This window comes from Oenanthe melanoleuca, chromosome 1 (assembly GCF_029582105.1).
Source record: "Oenanthe melanoleuca isolate GR-GAL-2019-014 chromosome 1, OMel1.0, whole genome shotgun sequence".
In the NCBI taxonomy this organism is placed as follows: domain Eukaryota; kingdom Metazoa; phylum Chordata; class Aves; order Passeriformes; family Muscicapidae; genus Oenanthe; species Oenanthe melanoleuca.
In genome coordinates this window covers 88,566,275-88,593,291 of record NC_079333.1, presented here as the reverse complement: position 1 = coordinate 88,593,291, position 27,017 = coordinate 88,566,275, and the positions used below count along the sequence as shown (strand labels likewise).

The 27,017-nt window shown below is 42.0% G+C and overlaps 1 protein-coding gene across 3 annotated transcripts; it reads right to left on the bottom strand.

Moving 5' to 3' along the window:
• Nucleotides 1-27,017, bottom strand: IRS2 (insulin receptor substrate 2). Of its 3 annotated transcripts, none has more exons than XM_056489340.1 (2): nt 23,107-27,017; nt 1-2,559 (listed from the first exon to the last, which is right to left on the bottom strand). In XM_056489340.1, the coding sequence occupies exons 1-2, from the start codon at nt 26,613-26,615 to the stop codon at nt 2,553-2,555; spliced, it is 3,516 nt and encodes a 1,171-aa protein (XP_056345315.1). In that variant the 5' UTR covers nt 26,616-27,017; the 3' UTR covers nt 1-2,552. The 3 variants fall into 3 exon arrangements, with proteins under 3 accessions (XP_056345315.1, XP_056345325.1, XP_056345305.1); XM_056489350.1 differs by having other exon boundaries at nt 1-2,566; nt 23,111-27,017; XM_056489330.1 differs by lacking the exon at nt 1-2,559 and adding an exon at nt 16,604-21,896 and having other exon boundaries at nt 23,111-27,017.

Sequence of the window (27,017 nt, the reverse complement as noted above, 5' to 3'; positions counted from 1 at the left end):
TAAGATTTATTCACAGAAAGTGTGTTGCCATTCAAAAGAGAATAAACTCATGTAAACAACCAGAAAAATCCACTTCACCCCTAGAGAAAACAGGCACATGAAAACATTACTCCTTTCATAAATAACGTATTTTATTGCATATGGCTATTAAGGAGAGCATCCATGATCAATACAGACTAAATACAATACACTACTCTAGTTCCATTTATTCTGGTCTCCAGCAGCATCACATTTATCCTTATATACAGCGTGTACATTGGAAGACACAGCAAGATAAGTTAAGTCTCTTGTCATATCACAATAGCAAGAAATATATTTAACATCTTGATATCCAGAAACAATACGTACCCAAAAAGAAAACACTGCTTAATAACTGTTAAGGTTATATAGCAAAAAATATTTTAAATTTAAGGTAAGTCAGGCAAAATGTACAAAGACCCAATATACATCGTGAAGTTTTAGCAAACATAACATTTATACATTTTGGTTCCATTCTGTAAACTAAATTAAGAATGTAAGTATTGCATATGCCTTTCTGAAATATACAGGATAGAGAATATTTTCTTATTTTGTCAAGTTGTTGTTTTTTGTTGGTTCTTTTTTAAAGTTACTGTATGCAGTTTAGCCATTTGTTTTAGTGGCATGATTTCTTAATTGATACAGAGGGATATTCAAAAATAGAGGCGCTCAAAACACTGAATTCAGCAGGTACCACACTCAGTGCTGGCGGGGGGCAAGGAGGGGTCAGAAAGAAAATGTCAAAGGTATGCCGGTTTTTTTAGTTCCAGACTTGAACAAGCAGCATTTTAGAATGTCTTAAAACCATTTCTAGCATTAGTATTAGAGAAAAACTCCATCAGATCAGATATTTAAATTGATTTTAGATCTAATATTGTATTAACCTATGCATTGCTGCGATTTAAGATCCCAAAAATTACACTGAAAAATAAAGTGTACCATGGAGTAGGGAAGGAATTAGTTTACATTCATCTTTGTCTTGTAATACAATCCTCAGTTCTAAAAATTCAGCATGTAAGCAGGAAGACTGCATTGCCGTTCATTGTAGTTTTAAGACATTGACTCTCGTCTTCCTCAGAAAAAAAAATCCCAAAATAAGATAATGCATTGTCAACAGTGAAGTACGGGTTCCACCAAGCACAATGATTAAAGAAGAAAAAAAAAAACAGAAAATGAAAGAGCCTCACATAACTCATAATTTAGTAATACTTACATGTCTATCAGAGCAGGCACTGGCGGGGTACCCTTAAAATGTACACAAACACTTCAATCAAAGGAGAAGCAAGGTGGCATGACATGACATTCTGCTAGTCTGGTGCAACAGCTGTATGCGACTTTTGTGACAGTAGCTGCCACACCACTCAGATTTTCAGGCCACTGGGAATGTGATGCACAGTTAGCCTTGAAAAGAACTCAGGACAAGTGACTGCTATGGTTCTTCTTCCCTGTAATAGTGCCTGCAGCTACAATGGTGCTTTCTTGGTAAAAGGCAAATATCAGGACTTATAGATGGCAAGATAATACTGTGTTAACATTAGCTCTTGAATCTGCCAGATACCCATTATCATCCCTGCATTCCTAGCATGCTTATGTGGATTTTTGGTTACAAGAAATGCAGCTAAGAACAGTTAGCTGACAAAAGTGAGCTTTTAAATAGAAGAAAAGGCTTTTGCAATCTGAAGTACCTACATAAACACCTACATAGAGAGGATTAAACAATTGTGTCAAAGGTACAGAGATACCCCTAATACAAGTTGATGTTTTTAACTTATGTTGTTTCAGTTATACATTTCATACTTTTTAACTACTCTGAATCCTCTGTCCAAGTCTGATTCACAGAGTTTCATCCCATTTTAGACTTTTCAGTGCCCTACTTAGGCTTTGTCTGAGAAGTAAACCCTGCAGCTAGTGATTCAAAACCCAGCAGCAGCAGCAGCTGTACAAGTTGCAAGTTCAGTAAGGCTGGCGACCGTTCTTGAGAAACTCAGCACAGAGAAAAAGGAGTTCCTGTAGTACACCAATACTGCAAATCCGGCTTTACTTTGAACTGAGGTAGGTAGTACTGTCGTAGGCTTGAAATTATGCCAGTAAATACCAGATCTTGCTGCTTCAGCAGGTGTTACAGAATCCCCTAATATGCCAGAGAATAAATACAGTCTGTCCTTGAAGAAAAAGAAAATGAAGGCATTGGCCATTAGTTAAAGAGGCCAGCAGAAAAGTTCCTATGATTTAAAGAGCATCTCCAACTCCTGTCGAAACAGCAGCAAAATGATAACATAGATGCCATGGACAGGTAATGAGTTAGGTAGATTGCCTTCCCTTCCTCCCAGATTCATTGTACAGTTTAGCCCACAACAGTTAAACTACTGTCAGGACCAACACTAACAACAATAAAAAGTAAACGTTAAGCAGCTTCAGTTACCAAAAACAAAAATTAAAAAATAAAAACAAAAACAAAAACAAACCAAAAAACAAATATGCCGAGCAGCTTCGTTGAATGTTGTACTCTGTTGTTTGAGGTCATGATGAGAAAACTAATTCCTTCACTCTGAAAAGAAAAATGAAAGAAAGTCAATCAAAGCTGCAATTTCATATATATATATATATATACACACAATACAGACAACACAAAAAATAACACAGATTATTCAGAATAGGTTTTCATGTTGGAAAAACAAACAGCTATTCAATAATTGCTTTCATATTTGTATGCACCATAAGGTATTGCAAAGGCAATGAAGGGATTATTTCCCAATCTAGCACCACTCCATTTTTCAGAACCTTTCAGCTAAGGCTCTTCAGGTCAGCAAACTGCAGGGGACAGAATGGGTTGGAAAACCTGACACAAAATCTCCTCCACTCAAGTTGTGACCATCACAGTTTTTTGCATCAGTGGAAAGGAAAAGGGGTTGGAGAAAATAGGTAAAAGTTTAACTCTGTATTTTTTGTCAGCTGGATATTACAAAATTAAAACAAGACATTAAAAACAAGATTCAGAAAAAGCAAGTTGACTTCTTCCCTAAAGTCAAGGTAACTAAAAACAAAAGCAAAGTAGAGAAAGAACCTTCTTTTAATTTAGTTCTTTGATTTACTAAACAATTATTATTCCAGAAGTAAAAAAAATGTTTAGGTATTCAAAAGAAAGGAGTTTTCTCACAATTACTGACTACAAAGCTGCTTTAAACAGTCAAGGTGAATTATGCAGTAAAATAGAAACGGATTACAATGAGACCCATTCTATTTTGAAGAATGCAGTGCACTCCTTTAGCGTTTATTTATTGCAAAGAATTAGTGGATAGTATGTGCCTACCTCACAAAAGGACATTATTATTTAATAATTCATAACATTAAAACAATTTGATAACATGGCCATTAAAAAAAACAAAATTTAATAGCTATAGCAATTTTCTTTTTTGTATGTTGTCCCCAAGTTTACAACTTAAAGGAAAATTTTAGTTACATGATGTATTACACTGTTTTTCTGAAAACTGAAGTTATTTGGAACATTTTGGGAACACTGTTACTTAGAAAAGGCTATAGTTTTGACTGTATTGATACAAGAAGTCAGTGTTCTATAGATTTTAATTCCTTTGGGACCATAAAACCAAAATAAATTAGATCCAAAACATGGATGTCAAAGTAAGCCCAGCGCTCATCTGTGCAAGTTCCAATCCATACAAGTTCTGATAAACCAATACAAAGCCTTTTCCCTCAAGCTTACCCAAAACAAAGGCTGATGTATCTTACATATATGTAACACTTGTTAGATTGCTTTGAATCTCTGGCAGCTAAGGTTTACTTAAGGCATTAGTCCTGCTGAAGTCAACTGGATCCACTATATGATCAAATACTTAGGATATGACTTGGTATTTTATTTCATGCCACATCTTAAGATGAATTAATAGCTTGCCAAGACCAAAAGTGCCTCATTGCCCCCATCCCCATGCCATTCACTTGCTGACACTCTTCTGATCAGAAACTAAGTCAAATCTATCCATTCAATCTTCAGTAAATGAGTTTTCATTGTTTGTTCTGGACAGGTGTTTCAAATTAAGAACTTGAACTATGATGCATCTGGGGGTGAACTCCAAATCTGCCAACAGCATCCCAAAGGCTGCATGGGTGAGCATGGGGCAGGATGGACAGCTCTCAGATGGGAGTTCCTCTTCATTTGAGGGAGAAACACTTAAACCTCTTTGTCCCATTTCTGTTCAGGGAAGTGGCACAGATGCATGATGTAGGCAAACAAGTGTTCAAACTCTGTGTTTGCTAACTCTGTGTTATTTCCTTCAAACGGAAACCAACACGACAAATAGATTTCCATTCACCAAAGTGAGAATGAGCATGAAAGCCAAATACAGTATTTAAAAAAAATTAAAATCCTCAACTTCAGATACAGAAATTGGTGAAAAATGCAAAGGATACAAAGAAGTATGGTTCCAGAAGTATGCCAGTCTAGGGCAGACATGAGGGAAGAGTCTATCTGATGTTGTTCTTTCAGTATAGCAGGCACTGTCCAGTCAGAATTAAACTGGAGGAGGTTAAGTGGCTGATGCTTCAAAGCACTTCCATAACTGAGTTTCCATGGTTTTGTAGGTGGATGACAGGAGTGTGGGCACAAGCCTAAGACCTCATGACACAAACACATCATCCAATGAGTCTATAATGATGACCTATAACTAAAAAAAACCACCCCAAACATAGTCTTCAATAATAAAACGTTTAAGCTTTGAATCACATTTTGAATAAGCTTTGATTCCATAAAGGAAAAATAACTACTGTTATCACTTGACCCATGTCAGCTTCAGAGGAAGCCTACTTGGAAAAAAAAATGTTCCATGTCAAAGTAAAACCAAAAACTAACCAAAAAAAAAAAAAAAAAAAAAAAAAAATCAATATCATGCTTATTTTTACCCCAGTATCTTTTATTTATTTCAAGCCTGAGGTCAACATTCCACTCACACAGCAAGTCACAGCAGTATGAACCGTCTTTATCCAGGAACTCAAAATTCCTACAGGGCATGAACATATTCTTTGGTAGCCTCATTCCCCATGGGCATGCACTAGTCAAAATACAAAGTCCAGCACTGTGTCAATACTGAGGTTTCCTCTTGGTTTTGGGCTTTATTAAGAAAAGCATGCATGATCATTGTCAAGTTTCCAAACTACTTAAGTCATCTGATTCTACCAGTGCTTCTCAGGGAATAAATCAGAGAATAAACACACACACAAACTGCTATGAAACTACCAAATACTCACAGACTTGCTAAATATACTGTGAAGAGAACACAATGGTTAGTCAATTAAAGAAGATCTACTCTGCCTGTTAATTTTCAAAGTCACTAAGCAGCAAATACATTTTTTTTTAATTTCTAAAAATAATTCTCATCTGCTAACAAGCACACAGGCAGAAACAGTTATTCATGTGGCTTGTAGCAAAACACGTTGCTGGTTATTCATAATCAGTAAATTTATTCCACTGGCAGTGTGACTGCCAGAGCACATCAGGCATTGCACACAGAACCCCCAGCTCTGCTGCAGGTTCTGCCCTGACTCCAGGCAAATCACTCTGGCTTCATCCCTTTGTTTCTTCTCCCCATGTCATCTGCCAAAGCGATTAAGGCTGTGATTCTGCTAACTAACTTTTCCTGGAAGAACAATCCCATTGATAGAACCAAACTGGAGGTTAACAGCACGTACATCTGCTGGCACCAGGCCAGGCCATTAGACAGCACAAGGCAAGGAACTGAATCCCGCTCACAGACAAGTCTTTGGTACACCAGACACCTGAGAGAGGACATATGGCCCTGGGCGAGGCTGCTGGCCACCCAGAAAGGGCCAGTGCACCCTCCACCAGCAGGTTACACTGGCCTCCCAGCCCTCAAGCTTCCTCCAGCACCAGGCACAGTGCTGGCTGGGCTCCTGGCAGGAGATGGGTCAAAGGCACCACGCAGGATGGAGCCTGGAGCCTTGGCAGTGCCCTCCCCACGCCCACAGCAGCTGTGTCTGCAAGCAAGGGCAGCAGAGAGGGGGCTCAGATGGGCAGGAACAGCACAGGCCTGAAGGTAATGAACTCCTGCTGACCAGACACGGACAGCAGAGGTGGTCTGGCTGCTCAGCCAGCCTCCAAGGGCTTCCTCACTGCATGCACACACATCACAAGGTCACAGACTTGGCCAAGCATCCAAATGCAGATGCAGCCTGGCTGCTACCCGGGACACTACTGGGAAGTGCACAGTGGGAAACAAATCCTGACCTGGCTCCAACTATCATTGAGCAACACAATGAATACCGTACTTAACACCATAGGTAAAGATAGCAGAACAACTCGTGCTGAGCTATGGCTCTTCTCAAGTAATTCCAGGGAACCTATGCCCCACTTAGCAGGACTACTCTTACCAAATAAACTGAGCACAGACACTCTTACAGGAACAGGTTTCAAACAGAGCTTAAACATTCACTTTACCAACACTTTGCAGGAAAACATGTAGTAGTATGCTCTAAAAGCTCACAAATAATATGCAAAGAAAAATGTTTCCACATTTGATGAGAAAAACAAGTCAAACCATGAAATGAAAAAGCCACATTATTTTTATTTTTTAAACAAGTCATGGTTGTTCATAATTGGAAACATGCTGCACCAAGTAACAAGACTCTTTTGATATGTTATTCCACTAAGAAACAGTACATGATGTTGTTCAGATATGTCTCTTGTTTTATGAATTTTAATAAGCAAGCATCTGGTCAACATGGATTCTTCATTACAAATAATATTAATTTTAAAAAAATCACTAAATTTCTTTATAATAGTAAAGCGGGATTTTGCATCCACAGTAATCTAGATTAAAATGGGCTTCACAGTACTTTTGTGTCAAATGGTTAGAATAGTATCACTTTGAACTGCATTAATATGACCATGGGGAAAGATTAACTTTTAAAGTGGGAAACAAACTGCTAGATTATCTGGAAAAAGATGTTGCATGTCAGTACCTGCAAATACCTTTTGGGTTTGCATGCCCAAGCATACTGTCAAGAGGTTAAAATGTTCGTCTGCTGTCATGGACAAATCCCCCAAAGATTCTAATGAGCATCAACTTTTAACCATAGGTACTAAAAACCAAAATTATTTGTATTTGATGCCATATATTTGCATGATAAATACTTATTTTACCTATGATATTGCACTGGAGTTTAAGCAGTTTAGTCTATAGCAGAAGTACAGATGAGAATGTGGGCTATGCTTAGTTGAATTCAGAATTTGATGTAATTCGTGTTTCATATAATTTTGTCAAGGTTCTTATAGATCTTGTAGTACTATGTAGTACTAACTATGTGGAAAATAAAAGGATTAAACTTACAAACAATTATAATGAATTTATAGTGCTGGTCCAGAAATACATTTTCCATATCAATTATAATAAATACAGGCACTTCCAATTTAAAATTAAGAAACTAGACATGCTCATTTTTCCCAGGATTAATTTAGTACAGCTGCTATTATATCTCTTAATTTCAGAGCTACAGCCAATGTGTACTATTAAATAAATTCGTATAGATGGGATTTAATCCCATGCTTAGGAATAAAATAAAATAGACAGAAACCCCTCAACATAGTACTATCTGAAATATGTTCAATTATCCTCTTCCCGTGCAAGCTGGGTATACAACTATTCAAAAGCATTACATGAAATGAAACAAAAATCAAGCAGCTTTCTCTGAGCAAACAATATGCTAGAAAATAAAAATGTTTAGTTCTTCTGCCCTTCCACGGGGAGCTTGTAGGAAGGACAGAAACACACAGAAGCAGATGTGGAAGATAGATAGAAAATTTGCCACTGGAGAGATTTGTCTGTGGCACTCAGAGGCACTCCAGAGTACACACACAGCATTTAACCATCACGGAACAAGTCTTGCTCTTGGTTGATGACCATTATCATACATGCAAAATTGCCTCTCACCTTACAGCCATCACACTTTTCCCATATCAGTGCAGATTCAAGATCCAACACCACAAACACGGCCTCAGTGCAGCTGTTGGCTTGAATTTACAGCTCCATTCACTACACCAAGAGGGGAGCACAGCTTCTCCCAGGTGCACCTGCCAGCAATGTGGGAACTCCTGCAATACCACTTTGAACACAAAGTGAGGCTGGAAGTTTCTTAAGGGACAGGATTTTTGCAAAACAACATGCTCACCTTCCAAGTGATAAAAAGCAAGGGTGGAAGGGATCAGTGACTAACACACTAAACTACCCAACCCCATGTCTGGAGACACAACAACAACAACAACTGAATCAGCATGCCTGCCCCAAAGGCACATACTAGGCAATACTCAGCTAAATTCTACCAAACTCTGTGTGCACCTCTGTATTTCTGATCTGCTCACCCTATGAGAACCCAGAAGCCAGCAATTCCAACTCCTTAGAGTGGAGAGAAAGAAACAGTGCCTTTTAAGCAACAATTTTTCTGCCCTATTTTATACTGGGCTCTGATGAATAAGAGTTCTGAAAGATGTTAAACTCTGAGGTATACAACTTGGTACTCATTTTAGGAACAGAGATTATATACTTTTATACACCTTTACAGTTGCTAGGAAGTTTGCTCAGCTGGGATGTCATAGGCATATCTGCGCCTATTCTAATTTATATCAGTAGTCATTAACAAGGTCAACAAGTATTTACAAGGAAGAAGAGTTCTTGTGAAGCAGAGCTAGATACTCTCTCACAACTGCCAACTGAAATGCCATCAAAGTTAGTTGTCCTATTTCCAGTGAGGTGGAAAAAAATAGTACAATCAGACTTCTGGTTCAGATCTACAAATGAGAGCTTGACTGCCATTCAAAAGTCTAAGAACTGCTCATGAGCCACTAGTCTGAAAACACATACCTGAAAACACAATTTTAGAGTGTTCTCAAAGAGCTTAGAAGCACGTTTTTTTCCCCTCTCTCACTTGGTATAAAAAGCAATCTTTTCCACTGGTTAAATTGAAGAAATATTCACATTAAAAATTTAAATATTCATAGAAACAGGGATAAGGACTCATGCAAATTGTGGGAAGTCATGTTCAGTCTCTCTTTCCATTACAGTGGATATCTAATTATTCCACAAAAACAGCTGCAGTAAGAAAGAACAAGAGCACTCAACCAAACAATATATGGTTAAGACATGCCATAAGGTGGTGGGGGGAAAAGATGATTGAGATATTGTTTCAGCCAGAAAGGTACTGAACACTGGTCAGTGGTCTTGCCTCAAATATTGTGGCGAGGGGGACAGAATCACTACATCCAGGCACTCTTTCAAAGACTAATCCCTGCCTCCATCACTGCCAAATGGCTTAGGCACCCAGTATCAAAAGAGGCTTCAGATTTACAGGAGCATCCTAGAGGAAGACATCTATTTTCCAGAGAGCAGCATGTTGTAAAACACAAGGTTCTCCTCAGCTTTCACCATCAAACACCCTCCTGTTTTGGAAACTGACCTTCAGACAGCTTACCAAGGAGACACTGACCCCTGGCGTGACATACACTCACTTAGGCATCTCACCTGGCACATGAACACAACACTAGATGGGTCACTCACTAAATGTTAGCTGACTACTGCAGCTTTTGGACTTCCAGGTTAGGAGGTAAGTCCAGAGACATGCATCTTCTTGCAGGAGATACACAAGAGAGAAGAAGAAAGAAGGGAGACATAAGAGGAACAACCTGGCATGCACAGGAAGGCAATCTTTTCCCTACACTTTCTCTTTTTGCCACATCCTCACTTCAAACTCTTGAGCAACCTGAAGTAGGATAATGATTTTAAAGGATTATTTTCCAATTTTATCAATGCTTTTTTTTAGAAATCTTTTGTGGCCTCACCTTTGTCAATGGTGAATCTGCCAGCAACAGAGAAGTAAGGAAAAGATGAAGCTAGGCAACAAGTTCCACCATGTTCCATGATGAAAATACATTACCACTCCCTGAAACCATTTAGTGAACTGAGCAATACAATGCTGCACTGAAGCAGGTTATACTCTCCCCTAATCCAGTTTCCACTCTCTGACAATAAAAGCAGCTGCATACAAAATCCAAGATATGGATTTTGCGAATGGAGAACACAATGTTCTCTTTACTTTCTATTGCTTTACCTATAAAGACAAGCCAGCTTGTTAAAGACTACGAGCCAAGCTCTTCTTAACTTCCTTGGTACTGCAGACTAGCAGCCCGTGGCACAGTGAATACTTTCTCTAAACCAGAATCACAAACTCAGCAGGGTTAATTTCCCATCCCTGTTGATTTTAATATCTTCACCTTTTTCAGCCTTAATACTTATCACTCTACAGAAGCCCACTAAGTCTCCTTGAAAACAGCCACTCGAACACAATCCCCCCAGCAGACCCAACCTGTTAAAGTATGAAAAATACTATGCTCTCAGAGCAGCGTGCTTTCACAGCACTTTTCTCAGAGCTTCAAAGATATTTCTTTAAAAAGATTAAAAAAATTAGGGTCAATTACTTGCACCATTACTAGCTCCATGCAAGATGCACTTTCTTTCGTAATTATAAGAGCTGTCAGTAAATATTTACAGAAATGGAGGTGCACTCTACTGTCTCACCAGTTTTTTCCTGCTCTCCCTCCACTCTTACACAGTGGTCTTTGTTTCATTTTATGGCTCCCCACATTTGTTGCCAGCAAATATATTTATAAGCAATCAACTACACTTATTTTTCTAAAAAAGGCTCACCAGTACCAATATACCACTAAAAAAAAAAAAATTTTACTTATCTGACCACACAACTATATAACTGACACTATCAGCTTTCTGAAATTGTATTATGTTGCCACAACTGTTTCTATAAAATGGATTAAAAACCATCTTTATGACTTAAGATAGAATACTTTAGAGTTTGGCTCTAATCCCATGATCCTTAGCAGAGAATTCCCCTAAATTTCAGGGAAGTTTTCCAGCACATCAAAACCTGCATGCATTTTCTCCTACTGCCAGCATCCCAGCTCTTTAAAGCGGTTTAGGACATCTCAAATAGGTGTGATGAACACCCCAGGACATCTTTTTAAGGAACTATAACTTCCTGCAAGAAATAATGCAGTAGCTGAGACTTTATAAAAAGCTATGATGATGTTCTAGAACAGAAAGATCACAGGCACTGCCATGAAGAAATGCTTTGCAGAACGCCAGTATTTCCCCGAGGCATCTGCACCTTTAAAAGCCCAAATTTGTTTGCAAGTGCCAAGGCCCTGATACTGTTGCATAAATCACATATTGGGATTGACCAGGAAATATACTGAATAGTGTTCAGCCAACAGTGCAGAAGCTGCACAGCTAGGGAGAACACAAATCCCTTTTAATTTCACATTTACTGAACAAGTACAATATATCATCAACTAACTAACGCACACTCCAGGTCAAGCAGGAATACATAACTATGCCAGCTGATCCACATACAAAAATATCAGTCTTATTTCAAGTCTTTTCCCTTAAAATAAGACTCTGCACTGCAAAGTTGATCTCACAGGCTGCAGATGTCTGGAAGTTAGATGTTCCATTTATGCCATGCATATAGGCTCCCTCTATGGTCAAAGGAGGTGCTTTTGTGCTGATCTCCAAGTCTGGCTTTGACCAGCCTCTTCAATACTTAAAATGCATCTGCATCCTTTTAATGACTGCTTACAGAAGACAGATCCTTCTTTGAAGAGGAGCCTTTTGGTAGGCTCCTAAGGTGCAAATATAGGGATTACACAGTTATTATTACAGTTCTGCATAAAGTGCAACAGCACTGGCTAGATGAAAGAGAACCACCATACACCTAGAAATCTAAACCAGGAACACAGGCCCTTAGGACACACTGGAGACACTTGAGTTGCAATCTCAACACAGAAGACATTAAGCAGCTTCACTCATGACAAATACATGAAGGTCCCTTAAGATTCTCATGTCCTGTGGTTAACCTGCAGCCTCTCCCTTTTAATTAGAGTCCTGTCCATCAGACCAAAACAGGATCCCAGCACAGCTGAATTTCACAAAACCCATTAAGAAAAACACAGATAAATTGCCTCCATTGTAATATCCTCCCTCAGCTTGCAAATAATCCCATCCCATCTAGGCTAAACAATCCTACCAAAACATTTCTACAGCAAACACAAGCTGCTTGTTTACAAGGAGGAAAAACATCAAGCAACCAAGCAACCTGAGGCACTAATAAGAGATACAGCAATTTTGAGTGTCTTTCACTTTGATACCTCAGCCTCTCCAACAACCATCATTAAAAAAAAATTCAGATTCAATCTACATTTGAGACAAGAGACCACACTTTCCTATAGAGCAGGAATAAGTCTTTGACAAAATCATATAACCATGGCCACAAAAGGTATATGCAATAAACCCAGCATGAACAGGCTGTAAATGACTGGTTTCTCTGTATCAAAGTTTTTCAAATTACAGTATAAAAGAGTCTGTGGACTGTACTAGAGATCCTTATTTCCAGTAGCTATTTTTAGCTAAAATACCTTTAAAATTAATTGAAGCAATTAATTATTACTATTCCAGAAAGATATTATGTGGTTACAAATGGCCAAAAAAAGGACCTAAGACAGTCCACGACAAAGAGGAGAAATGGTTCTGAGCTTCCTTATTAATATCTCATCACTGCTACAAAAAATCTTGGAAATCTTTGTCAAATTAAAAGTTACCACATTCCAGAAACAGGGAAGTTAAAGAATATTCTCACCATATATACCAAGAAAAACACATCTACTGGGAAAAAACCTCCAGTAGCACACGATTCAATGAAGAAACAGAACTTCAAACTTGAAAGACAGAAGCTAAGGCTGTTAATTACAGTATACTATATCCTGTACCAATTATTTTCTACATTTTTCCTAAACTAAATCACAGAATTTACACACGTTCCTCTTGCTCCTGAATTAGTTTACAATTGCCAAATATGAGACAACAGGCTTTTATGTATCAAGCACAAATAAGGTTAATTCTTACCTGGAGTAAGAAAGTAATGTGTATCTGATGCAAATAATGAGTTAATATATTTTGAGACATACTGAGATGTTTGACTACAGAATCAAAATTAAGATCTTACTCAGGTATACACACACACAAAACACTTCTATAAAGACACTTCACAGCCCAATAAAACAATGGGTTTACATGGTAAAAAAATAAAATTAAGATTGCAATAAAATTTAACATAAAGATTCAATAAAAGACTTCTTGTCCACTGTTTTAAAGCGTCAGCTGCTCAGGTAACCCATAGAAAACAAACTGGAAAATCCCTCAAGAAGTCAGGCAAAAAATGAGTGCCTGATAAAGGGGTTAAGACACCCGACTAAAGACAGGATGCATACACTTCATTCCAGTAGGGGTGGAGATTTTGAATCTCTTATGTATCCTTCTTAAAATAACTATTTCCTAGGAACATGTTCTAAAGTTTCAGCACCTTTTTTTATTATTATAAAACCTTCATTCTGTTTCTCCTATGCCTTATTAAGGATACAGCATAAGCTGCACTAAATCACTGCTATTTTTCAGCAGAGTAGAATACTTTATCAAAGTGGAATACCAGCCCAAATCTACTTGACACAAAATATCATGGAAATAACTCCCAGTATGTGTTTTTAAAACACTATGGTTGAAATGTTGTCACCCAATGAAAGTGACAACAGCCAATCTATGAGAACAGAGAAAATTGAAAACGTCTACTGAGAAGTGAGAGGAATAGAAAATATTGCAGCATTTTCTCTTAATATGACAAGATAGCATCCACATGGGCAGTATGGCAAGTTAAAGCTTGCCATGTTTGTGACTGATGAAGCAGACTCAAGGAATAATTTCAGACTCGGAAGACTCTAAATGACCCCACAACGACTCCATCAGACAGCAGCCTGGCATCCCAACATCCTACACAGCTCATTCACAGCACAGTCCTGCTCTCTCTGCATTCAGGCACACCAGTTCCACTGTGCTCACTCAAGCTGCAAGATCTAAGCTGCTGTTTCGACTTCCTCACACAGTCAAGTGGACATGTACTAAAATAAATGTCCATCAATTTACTTCCTGAGGGCTGAGTCTGACTTCTATTGAAAATCACTATTATTTCACCACTATGAAGTTCTGATCCTTTTTGTTTATTAACAGATATATTATCTCATGCTACCATATCTTACAAACCTTTCAGTTTACTGAGCCCTGAATATTCACATTAATGGTGGGAAAAGAGTAGTGTGGGGGAAGAGAGGACCTAAACTAGAAATCACTTACTTTGCTGAAATACATCAGTGCATTTATATCTGGAAATCATCCTATTTGCTAACATTCCACATCCAAGTATCATCAATTTATTTATTTATTTATTTATTTAGAGCCCTCACAATCTACCATTTATATGAAAATACATCATTCAAGGTTAAAGTTAAAAGCTCCTATTTTACTGAATTTTCATTTGACATTTTAATATTAAAACAGAACCATATAGTAAGTCACTTTTCTGTAGGTATCCAAAAAAAAAAAAGCAATACTATCCTAGCAATGAAAACTTTTCTTTTTGTTATGTTAAAGAGACAATATTATTATATAGTTTTTATATATATATTTATATTGTTTATATATATAAATTTATTTATATTTATACTTGTGTATATATAGTTATTTATATATTATAGTTATATTTCACTGATTTTGGCAGAACTAATTGCTCAGGAATGAAAGCTCCATCAGTGAAGGCAGAGTAAACCCAAAACATCATTTTCTTGTTCTTGAGCAACTATTCAACACTCTTGCCTTCTACATAAGAGTTAAGCCTAACCCAGCCCCCAAAAGACTGTCCTATGTCTTGCTCAAATAATATTGCGACTTTAGGTGAGAAAAAGCCTAGATTCAAAGCAAAACCAAACCAACCAAACAAATCACAAAAAAAACCCAAAAACCCCCAAAACACCAACAAACCAATCCAAAATAGAAAGTTTTCAGAATTCCAATTCCCTACCTTACCCTGACAATGTCACTCAGTTTACTGAGGTAGACATCATGACAGTCATAAACACTTTTCAAAATAATATACTGCCTCAGAGGACACTATGTAAGAGACAAATCTAAACCAGCTTAGATCTTATTTCATTGATGTGATTTTCCCACTGTTACTGGAATGATTTATTGATTTGTCTTTGAAGAAAATCAAAGTCCTCTGCCTCAAGCTGCACTTACAGTGGTGATCTTAGCCTACTCTAAAGTACCTGTGAAACAGATTTGGAAATTGAAACTCAATAGAACAGTGAGTTTGGTACCTTACATTTATCATAGCACATATCAAACAAATTCTACTAAAGCATCACTTGGAGAAAGCTTGGAAAATTCTCCAAAGTGCTCTACTGTTTCTAAGAAACTACGTCTGTTTGTGATTATCAGCAAGTTTGCTATTTTGGCATCACACTAGAACCCCAGTGCCTCCATTTCTGACCCCTTCAAACAAAAACAAGCTGCTCAACAATGTCTAATCCGTGCGTCATGTAATCCTGCTTAATACCCTACAAACTCTGGGTAATATTTGGGTAGTTTTTAAATTTAGCAAAGAACATCCTGGCCTAGTTCAAAGATACCCTTGCCTTGGGTAGTGTCCCCTAGAAACATCGCCCACACTAGTTTCAAAGAAGAAAAGCCAACGCGCACGCACACGTAAGAGAAATGAACAAAAAATGAAATAGAGGCTGTGGTCTTATGTCATAACGAAAACACATAAAATTACAAATCAAATTATTGAAACAGGAATGCATTATGCAAACACCAAAGACACCACTCAAGCAATTAGAGACATTCTGACTTTGTAACAGCGCTCCCGGCCCCATTTACCAGCGAGCGCACCCGACCGCGCGCAGAGGGCAGCGGCACAGGCAGCAACCTCCCCCACCAACACAGAGCTATTCACACATGCCAGCTCCTGCTCCGCCACAGAAACAGAAAATCCCTGCTCTGAGACACGGCTTGCTTCCTGAAGCATCGTTATCTTACAAGTGGCTCATACTACAAACAGTACCAAAGGGGTCTAAACCAAGTCCCATTATAATTTTTCAGCATGCTGTCCTGACTGTCCTACCTAAGATCTCTCAGACCCTTGCTGAAGGACAAATATGTTCCTATTTTGTTTAGGCTGTCAGGCAGGCAGTCTCCAATCATTAGCCTCTTGTCAACAGCGATGCTGGGATAGATTACTACTGTGTAGTGCTTGCAATGGCAGGTGCATGGCCCTGGGGCTGCCATCTGCCAGGAAGGAAGTGTTCTCCTCTAGGATGCTGAAGAGATTGACAAATAATGTAAACAAAACACTGAATCATTCCTAATCTATGCAATAAAGCTATTACATTACTCCTCTGCAGTGTAGATGTTACCATCAGAGGTGGGGGCTTAGGTCTGTGGCCGGGGCTGTTTTTCCTAACTATTTTTGTAATTGATTTACTGAGATTAAAAACACATTCTGAACTTTTATTTCACTGAGATGGGCAATTGAGAATTTGAAAACAAACAAAAAAAAAAAACCAAAACACTACCATCAAATATGTTTATTACAGAAAGTATCCCCCCACTGTTCCCTTGTAACAGGCTCCTTTCCAGAGTGTGTTTGCCCTGCACTGAGAGCAAGAACTTGATTTTTTAAACTTATTATTTTTTATACAGCTGTACAGAATTTGAGGTCATCATCACTGATTTAAAAAAATTGTCAATGTTTTGAAGTGCTTTTTAAAGCAAAAATGGGAACAGAACTCCAAGTATTGTCCTTGGTCTTTTAAATTAATTTCTAAAAGGATTTCTCATCATAGGTTGAAAATCTTTCCTAAACAGTCCCAGTTTAGTATCCAATTTGTCACCTCAGCTACCAAGTAATAGCATAACTCCATGGAAATAAGCATAGAAATAGCTCACCTATACTTCAGGAAAGTTGCTCATTACTGTTTAAGTGGCTACACAGGGATTACTAACTACTGCTGTCTTTGAGCCAGCCTCAAATATTACTTAGATGTGTTAGCACTTTAACACACCAATAAATACTTTTAGGGGACCCTCTGTAAAGATGTAAGAAATCTTTGCATTCATTTTTCTGTGGTTTGCATGAGACTTGTAATACCCAAGTCTTAAAGCTTGTGTTAACTACAAAACAACCCTGCAACTGAGGGGGGATTCATTCTACCTGTTAGTGTGGAAAGTGCAAATGCAATCTAAACCAGTAATCCTGGCTCCCTCAAAGCTGACAGAGATGCAGGGGAAAATGCACAGTACTTTGTACCTTGCATTTAAAAGACAATGGGGGCAGTCACATTTGCTGTTTCTGTTTACTGCTGCTGGTTCTCCAGAGCCCTGGCACACTGACTAATCCAAGAAGCCCCACATGCTAGATAGCTAAAGGCAGTTGACACAAACACAAGTGTAAAAAACCCAAAACAGCAACAAAACAAACAAACAAGTTTTCCTTTGAAAACTCTGCTGCTGAAGAGCCAGAGTTTTCAACAATCAGCAACAAGGGGACTATTGAGCTGAACTTGGCTTTCCAAAGCTGACACACTTGACCCTCTACAAACATATGCACAGAACTTTAAAAATAACTACATGCCAGACAACAGACACAAAGAAAACATAACTGAACTTTGGAGGTCACACCATCTTCTAAAAACTCAAGGGATAATACTGATTTCCATGCATACACAGATAACTTCTAAGCAAACATTGTAAGAAACTACAAAAAAACCCAGAGTTGTGAAACTCTCATAATTACACGTCCCAATTTAACAAATCAGTCAACATATACACTTTAAATTGCTATTACACATAGTTTATCAACTTCAAACTTCCACAAAATTTGCTATACCATGACTAACACAATGAACACGGACAAAGAAAAAAAACATACAGACAACTAGTATAAAAAGGATATTCTATTTCAACAAAATCAGAATAAAAAAGCAACAGATATAACACTTTTTAAGATGTTTATTACTTTAAAAAGAAACATATTAATGATGCTTTTAGAGAAAAAGACAGAAAATATTTGGGTGTACCTATGCTGCCATTTAACTGCTGAATAGAGAGGGAAGTTAAATTACATACAGTAACTGGCTAAAGTTTTCAGTGGATGCTTGCTGTGTTTCAGCTTATAAACCACTTCAGCATTCCACTGTATTTAACACTATTTAAAAATAAAACTAAATCAACTTTAAAGAAACACATGCTAGCCTCTCCTTAAAAAACAAAACATAAAAAAAAAAAAAGAAACCAAAAAACCCAAAAAAACTCAACCCTACCATATAAAATATGCCTTAATATTCTTTCTGTTCAAATACTCCTTTATTCTTCTTACTTACAAATGAACCTTAGTCTCTGCAGCTATCTTGAAAGAAATCAAGTAATCAGAAGCAATCACCAACTTAAGCATTTCCTCTGCCTTGAGCAATGACTGTACTGGTTCATTTTAGAACAAACCCACCATTCAATTTGGTCTATAACAATTTATCTTAAATGACTCAAAGTAACCATGACATTCTTTCTATGAGCAGGATAGCTAAACATAATTTAAAGTATAAAGCAAAAAAAAAAAAGTCTAATAAATGTCATGATATTCTATCTGCTTGTAACAAGCTGACACCCATATAATCAACATAATTTAAAATATTAAAAGTTTAATTTAATCCTAGATAGTTTATTTCAGTTTACATTCTGTGTTTCACAAGTGGCATGCTAGGTTTAGATCTAACAATTTTGTTCTGGATACCTGCAAAGTGCCTTTTGAAAGACAGCAAGTGAATTTTGAGGTGTTTACAAGAAAACTTCAAATTTTTAATTCTATGTGTGAGGTAAAACTTCAAGCTATGTAAGTTATTAAAAATAGCTCACTTCCTTCTGCAGTTAGTTTGATGCTCTAACAGAATTTGACAGTGAGAGAAACTACTACAACGATTTTAAAGACTTGAAAAGATGTACAGATTTCTAACAGCATATAGTTCTTTCAATACTTTTAACAAGTCATTTTAAAATTAGCATTAATTTTGTTAAACAGAAAAACATTGTCATGTTGCTCTGAGAACCAAAACTTTTTGGCAGTTGACATATGAAGAGGAGGTAAAAAAAACAACTCAGTAATATAATTCATTGTGTAAAGTAATCCCAAAGAAAAAGGAAATAAAGTTTATTATGTCTTCTACAATCTAAAATGCCATTAGAAAGACAGAGGAAGAGTTTTATTAAGATAGGCTGTTTTATTGTTTAGGTGCAACCATAAAACCCTCACAAAACTAAAAGCTAATTGACAAAGTGAGTGCCAGATGAAGATCATTATTATCAAAAATCACCTTATTACGATTGTAGATGCATTACAGATGATGACTTCTTCAAACAAATCAAGGCAAAAGAAATTGACACAGGAGGGAAAGAATCCTCAACGTTTTTTGCATTATTACATGTACTATCTGCTCAGTCTTAGCAAACTAGAGCAACTACTAAAAACATTTACAAGTTAAAGTACAGAGCACTTTGTGAATGGAAAAGAAAACAAAATTAAAGATAACCCGCTCTGGTGATTTAGATTAAGGAAAATTCCCTACTATACACCAACTAAATTAAGAATTCCAGGATTACACACAAAGGGTAAAATCTTAACCCTACTGAGACAGAAACAAAACCCCTATTTGACTTCAGGACTAAGATCCATCATAAAAAGTTACATCATTGCTGAGTGTAATCTGTCATAAATATACTGGAATAAATAATTCACAGAAAAACGAATATAAACATTCCATAAATAATGAAATCCATACACAAGTCCATACGTTTCTAAGCCAAAGAGCAGTCATAATTTAAGAACAAAGGTTAGTTATCAGCAAGTAACAAGTTTTAACCCACCAATAACAGTATAATTTTATTTACGTATCAGATGAAGGCAATTGTTTCTCCAACTCCTAAACATTTGCACATTTTTAGAGAACAGTAAAAGTAAATGAAGTGATAACTTCAAGCAACCTTTTAACTGCTCTGTTTTGACAACAGCTTGCTCTTACCATGACAGGATAATATGGACAGAGATTTCCAAAAGCAAAGCACTCCCTACAACACAGGCAAGTTACTGAGAGCAGAGAAATTCACTACATGTGAAAGCCAGCCACCTTTAAATTATACAAATTATTTCCCTTAAAACATTTATCCAGATGAAAATACAACTAGTGCTACAGACCATAAGGAAGAACTCAAACTGATTTTTACATGCATTTTGCACAAATCAATACCCTTAAAGAAGAACTCAATAAATGTTTTTTTACATGTATGTTGCACGAATCAAAATATTAATTTTCTGAGAAAGTAATTACAAGAAGCTTGTTTGTATACTCTGTATCTCAGAGTTTCCTGTTCTAAACATTAAACAGAAGTGGATTTTCCATTTTAAAATTACTAGAAACCACTCTTGAAGTAAAACTTCTCACTTTTCTAATGTAGCTAAAAACAAAGTTTGAAAAAAGTGCTAACTAAATAAACAATGCTGATTATACAAGCTCTCTTCTGCAGATCAGCAATTTTTTCAGAATTAGATTTTCTCAAATATACCCAAATTACTGCTGTTGAAATAGTCTTGTCTATGTGCAAAATACAGTTTTCTTTAAACAGAATATGTTTCTCACTAAAACATTAAATTCTTAGTAGCCTCCCAAATCACAATGTTTGAAACTCAAATACATTAGCAAAATTCTGGGTGACCTTTTTACGTACTGGCAGAAGACCTTCCATAAACAAACTTCAGTGTGAAATCCCAATGAAAAACAAAAGGAAAACTAGGAAATTTGCAGAAGTTTATTATTTGATTAAACTTAAGCCAATGAAGTCCTTTATGATGTGTTTCTCCTTTCCCACGCTGTGACTTTCCCAGTTTGGCTGCCACAAGTGCAATTAACCTGATGCCCCGTTTTTGGTACCCAACCCACTGCTGGCTGAGGATGCTGCTGGGGTGAGGTTCTTCCTTACTACCTGACTCTGGCTCCATCCATCCATCCCTGCATCCCTGCATCCCATACCCCTGAGTGCACCCTACAGGCTGGCACCCTTCTCAGGGAAGCAAGGTGCAGGAGAGGACAGCCCACCTCCTACAGATAGGGTCAATCCCAACGAGCTTCCCCGCACCACTCCTCCATGTGATCTGCCTTTAGAAGCTTACGGGAAAGAGGAAAAACAAACACACATGCAGATTAAATATTAAAATAAGGCAAGCCTATAACCGTCCTTGGACAAACACAGGCAGCAGCAGCAGCAGCGAGCCCTCTCCGCAGTGTACCACATTAACACGGCTGGGTTCCCTGCATTATCCTTTTGTTTACAGGATGGGAAGGACGGCGGTCGTTTCCCCCTCCTTATCTCCCGCCCGCCGCTCCCATTCCCGCCTGCCGCCATCCGCGCCGGGTTTTCCCGGCAGCCGGTGCCCGCCCCCCCAGGGTCAGCAGTTTGGGGAATGCTGTGGAAACAGCTCTTTCCCAACACCGGGCTTCAGCTGCAATCGGGGCTGTAGGTGCCTCAAGACAAGCTCCTCGTTTCTGCGAAAAATCCGTTTGCAAAGCAAAGGGGCGTGATGGTCTGCTGGCGCCCGGGACCGCCATCCATCCCAAGGAGAGCGGGGGCTGCAGCATCCGCACCGGGCTCGGGCAAGCCACAAGGATCCTGAAAACGACCCCAGCAAAACTAAAAGCAAGAGACAAACAAGGCTCTGCCCTCAACCCTTCCAGTCATTCAGAATAAGCCTTCATCTTTTCAAACTCTGACATTGCATTCAACAATCCTCTCGTCTTAATTAGGTTCAAAGCTTGCTCTGCAAACCGTGGATCTCTCATCTTTTCCATCTTCCTGTACTTCCTATCAAAAGAGAAAACATTTTCTTCTTCAAAATCAACTAACTACTAAGGAAACACACACAAAAAGAAAAAAAAAAGAAAAAAAAACCCGGCAAGTTTACAATCTTCTTCTTCCAAGCTTCTGCTGCTCACTTGTTATCGACGGGCTGTGAACAGAGAAGCAATACAATACCTCCAAGCAAATACTACATACTTGTCATTTCACCCAGCTATAGCCTTAAACACGGATTAAAGCACGTCTTGCATAAATCCAGGAGAATCCTTAGAAATATCTCATTAACTTTTCCTCCTTGAAAGACTGGCTGGTCTGTGCCCTCCTCAACCAGCTCCAGTTGTGTACAAACCCTCACTCACTGAGAGAAGGTGGAGTACTATTCAAGAGAAGGAAGGAAATTTGTTTCTTTCCTTCTTTTCTCAGCACCTAATAACCAGCACCTAATTAAAGTAATAGCTAGATGCTGAAAATTGAAATTCTCTCTCACACTAAATTCCAGATTTCTTCAGTTTGACACCCAACATTTGCAATCCATGAGCCACCCGACTGGAACACTGTTGTTACACACCAATACACGCTGGGCCCTTAAGTGAAATATGGGATACAATAGCTCAAGCACACAGTGACTTCTGGAAAGAATTTCCATTCTTTAAATTCACATTCCATGCTCACTATGACTTGCTGCTAAACTGTTGCAACACATAAGGTATTTCAAAACCATGATATTAAATTTATCCTTCTCAATTTGATATTACAGACCTCCTCAGCTAGAGAGACAAGTTTCTGTAATCTGATGTCCTCAAACAATCCTGTTTTTAACTTAATCATTTTACATTTTTAAATAATATTTAGAAGTTGCATTAAGAAACTATTTAGGTCACATTTTCTAAACCCTTTCCAAAATCTTAGTTAAGAAAACTCTGAATACAGCCCAAACATAGAAACTGTGTAAACAGCAGCTTCTCATGGGATACCCAGAAGTATAAATACGTAATAGTAGCACAGTAGTATCAAAAGATGAATAAATATTCCAAAATTAAACCTTTTTCCTCATACAAAGAGCCACCAAGTTCCTCCAAAACTACTTATAACAGGACATGTAAAAAGGGATAAAAGTGATCTTTAAGAAAGCCAAAAGGAAGAGTGCTCAACACAACACACAACCTTGTGATGGTAAACACAAACATGCACAGCAGGAACTGTCAGACACAGCTACTCACCTTTCACAGCACTGGCTTCTTTCAGGTTGTGAGACAGAAAGTCTATGCTGGCATAGGTGCTCATCTCTACTCCATTGATGCCCCCATTCAGGAGGTGCCTAGCTTTCAACCTGGATTTGTCACAGTTTGCCAGGGAGCCATCCACCACATCAATGGCGATGTAGTTGAGGCCGTTCTGGAAGCCAGCCGAGGTCTCCCGGCACATGGGACTGCTACCCTGCTCCTCCTCCAGGCCTTCGCTTTTCCTGAGGGACACGTTCTCCACCGAGGCCGAGTTGTGTCGTTTGGGGTTGTGTGCGAAGGAGGGGGACACTGGGGTCACAGTGGTGGTGGAGGAGAAAGTCTCTGAGCTGTGCCTCCTCCGCCCCTGGGGATCTGCCCGGATTACTTTGGCCCCCCGATTCGGGTCTGGGGGAGGGCTGGAGAGAATGAAAGCCTCCACCCCAGAGAGGGTGAGCCTCTTCACGCCAGACGTGGGGCTGGTGACCCGGGCACTTTCTGGTTTCTGAACGATGGGTTGAGGTGGGGTAGTGGCCATGCCAAAGGTCATCTCGGTGTAATCGGCACCATCCGACGGGCTGGACGAACAAGCCACCTCCACAGCCGCCTTCAGGTAGCGCCCATTGGGCTGGCTGGTGCTGGAGGAAGAACCTGGAGAGAGAGCTTCCAAGGAGCCAACTGAGACCGTGCCCGACTGGGAGGGTGACTGTGACCCGAAGTCGATGTTCATGTAGTCAGAGAGAGGGGAGCGCCTCTGCCCCGTGCCTGAGCCCAGGGAGGAGGCTGGGCTGTCAGCAGGCAGCGACGGGGGAGAGTAGACGGCAGCATCCCCGAAGTCAATGTTGATGTATTCGCCGGGGCTCTTGGGCTCTGGCGGCAGAGGGTGCTCGTTCATGCTGGGCAGCACCGTCCGCAGGGTCTCCAAGGAGAGGCGGCTGGGCCGGGCCACCCGCTGGCACCGCTGGCTGAGGAAGCTCTCGGTCCGGCTGTGCCGCAGGGGCGAAGGCACCGAGTGGCTGGAGGGGGCGAAGGTGCCTGCAGGCAACTGGCTGGCTCCACACACCGCCTCCTCCGGGATCATCCTCCCCGGGGAGTTCATGAACACGTACTGGTCGCTGTCCTTTGCCAAGCCCTGGCTCTTGTATGAGCGGGGTAAGGAGCTGTAGGAATAGCAGCTGGGCTTTGGGGGCTCACTGGACCCATGCCCTGAAGGGGCAAAAAAGAAGTCTGGGGGGGTGAGGGAAGGAGCTTGGGGACCATTCTGGGGGTCCCGAGGGGACATATTGATATAGTCGCCGTTACTCAGCCTTCCATCTGAGCTCTCCACAGACAACTTGGAGCCGCACCACATCCGCATGTACCCGCTATCGTCAGGGGAGCTCTCCCCAGGCGAGCTGGTCTTGTAGCTGCTCCCATTTCCCGGGGACCCGCTACCCACCCCTGGCCGGGGCTGCAGGATCTGCTTGGGGGCAGACACGCTCGTGGGGCTCATGGGCATGTAATCATCGCTGCCCCGGCTTCCCTGCCCTAAGGACGCAGCCACACCGGGGGTCATGGGCATGTAGCCGTCATCATCTCCCCCTCCTCCCCCCACTGCCGGCGGGCCCAGATTGGTGCTGCTGCTGCCGGAGCTGCGGTGAGAGCCGATCTCGATGTCCCCGTAGTCCTCGGGGTAGGGGGTGTAGGTCACTTTGGGGGAAGCCCCGGCTTGGCAGGAGGAGAAGAGGCGGCCGGCGCTGCCGGCGAAGGTGGCGCGCATCAGCGTGTACTCGTCGAGGGAGGCGGAGGAAACCTGCGGCGCGGCGGGCCGCTGCCGACACGGCGTGGTCAGGGAGTAGGTCCGCTTCCGATGGCACCTGTCGCTGCCAGCGTCGGGGCAGGGCCGGTAGCAGAGGCGGCCACTCGGGGGCCGCTCCATCGCCATGTATCCGTAGAGATCGGTGCCGCCCCCCGGGTCCCGCACTGGGGGAGTTTCCGCCACCGACTCGGGGGTGTTGCTGCGGTTGCTGGCAGTGGAGGAGGAGGAGAAGGGCCGGAGGTCGCCGCCTGGGCTGGAGCCGTACTCGTCGAAAGACATAAAGCCGGCGTCGCTGGGGGAGCCGGACACGGAGGCGCTGCCGCTGGACGGGCGCTGCGGGTGATGCGGGTGGGCAGGCTCGGAGCCGAGGCCGCTGCTGGACGAGAGGCTGATGGGGCTGGTGGCGGAGGGGGGCGAGTGGGAGGCGGGCATGGACATGGAACGGCTGCTCTGGAGCCCGCCGCCGCCGGCCAGCACCGGGAGCAGCTTCCCCGCCTGCCGCCCGCCGCCGCCGCTGAGCGTGTGCGAGCGGCTCAGGGGGGTCCGCACGGGGCCCGGGCTCATGGGGCTGCCGGCCGCAGAGCCCACCCGGCAGCCGTCGCCCTCGCTGGCCGTTCTCACCCGGCACGGCGTGCACTTGCTGCCGGCGCCGGCGGCCAGGCTGTCGGTGCGGGAACGGCGGAGCAGGCCGGTCTGGCTGGGAGGCAGGTTGACCAGGTGATGGTGCCGGCGACCGGGCACGGTGATGGGGTGGGTGGCGGAGGCACCGCTGCCGCCGGGCCCGCCGGCCCCCCCGGAGGAAGAGGAGGAGGAGGACTGGCTCTTGCTGCGGGGCCGGAACTCGGACAGCTCCTTCAGCGCCTTCATGGCCTCCAGGATGGTCTCGTGAATGTTCTGGGCCACCACCGAGTCGTCCGCTTGCATCCAGAGCTCGCCGGGGCCGGTGGCGGCGGAGCGCCCCACCTCGATGAAGAAGAAGCTGTCGGAGTGGCCGCAGCGGCGGATGTTCATCAGCTGCAGCGTGACCGAGGGCAGCTCGCAGTTGAGGCGCACGAACCCAATCGTGCGGGCCGAGAGGCAGAGCCGGTGGACGCCGGTGAGGTTTTTACTCTGCCCCAAGCCCTTGGGCTTCAGCGTCACCTGCCAGACCTCCCGGTAGGCAGCGGTGGCCGGCGCGATTAGCCCGTAGTTAAGGTCTTCGCCGGCGGCGGCCAGCGAGGCGGCGGCCGCGCCGCAGGAGGCGGAGAAGGGGGAGGCGAGGTGGCGGTAGGGGGACCCCTGGCAGGCCGCCTTGCCCTCGTTGAGCAGGTCGGTGAGAGCCCTGTACCAGCCTTCCTGCTCCTGCTCGTTCTCGGCCGCCACAGCGAAGTACTCGTCCTTGGTGTAGAGGGCGATGAGGTACTTGTGCTTGGCGTCCGCCCGCTTGTTGATGTTGAGGCAGGAGTCCAGGGCGATCACCCGTTTGGGCGCCCCGGACTTGTTCCTCCATTTCTTCTCGCTCTCGTAGTACTCCAGCCGGGCGCCCCCCGCCTCCTCCCCGCCGCCGCCCGGGCCGCGCAGCACGAAGAAGCGCTTGTGGCCGTGCTTCTGCTTGCGCAGGTACCCGCACTTCCTGACGCCCTGGTTGTTGTTGTTGTTGTTGTTCAGGTTGGGGCCGGGCGGGGAGCTCAGGGGGGGCAGCAGCCCCAGCACAGCGGGGCTCGCCATCCCCAGCCCCGCGGCGGGAACGCCGCCCGGCTCCTCCGGCTGCTGTCGCCGACGCTGAGCGGATCCGGTGCCCGAGCGCCGCGGGGGAGGAAAAAAATAAAAAAAAAATGGAAGAAAAAAGGGAGGATGAAGGGAAGCAGGTAAAATAAAGTTATTCCTTCGCAGAAGAGCGCGGTGCTCGGAGCCGCAGCAGGATCCTCCGCTGTCACCCCTAGGCAGCGGGTGCTGCCGGCGGCCGCCCGGCGTCCTCCCCGGCTCGAGTACCGGCGACGCTGCTGAGGTTCCCCGACCGCCGCTGCTGCTGCCGGCGCCGGCGGGAGTTTCGCCGTAAGTAACACATCGCGCACCGAGTGCCCCAACTAAAGAGCAAAACAACACGTGACCGCCGCCTCACCGAGGCGC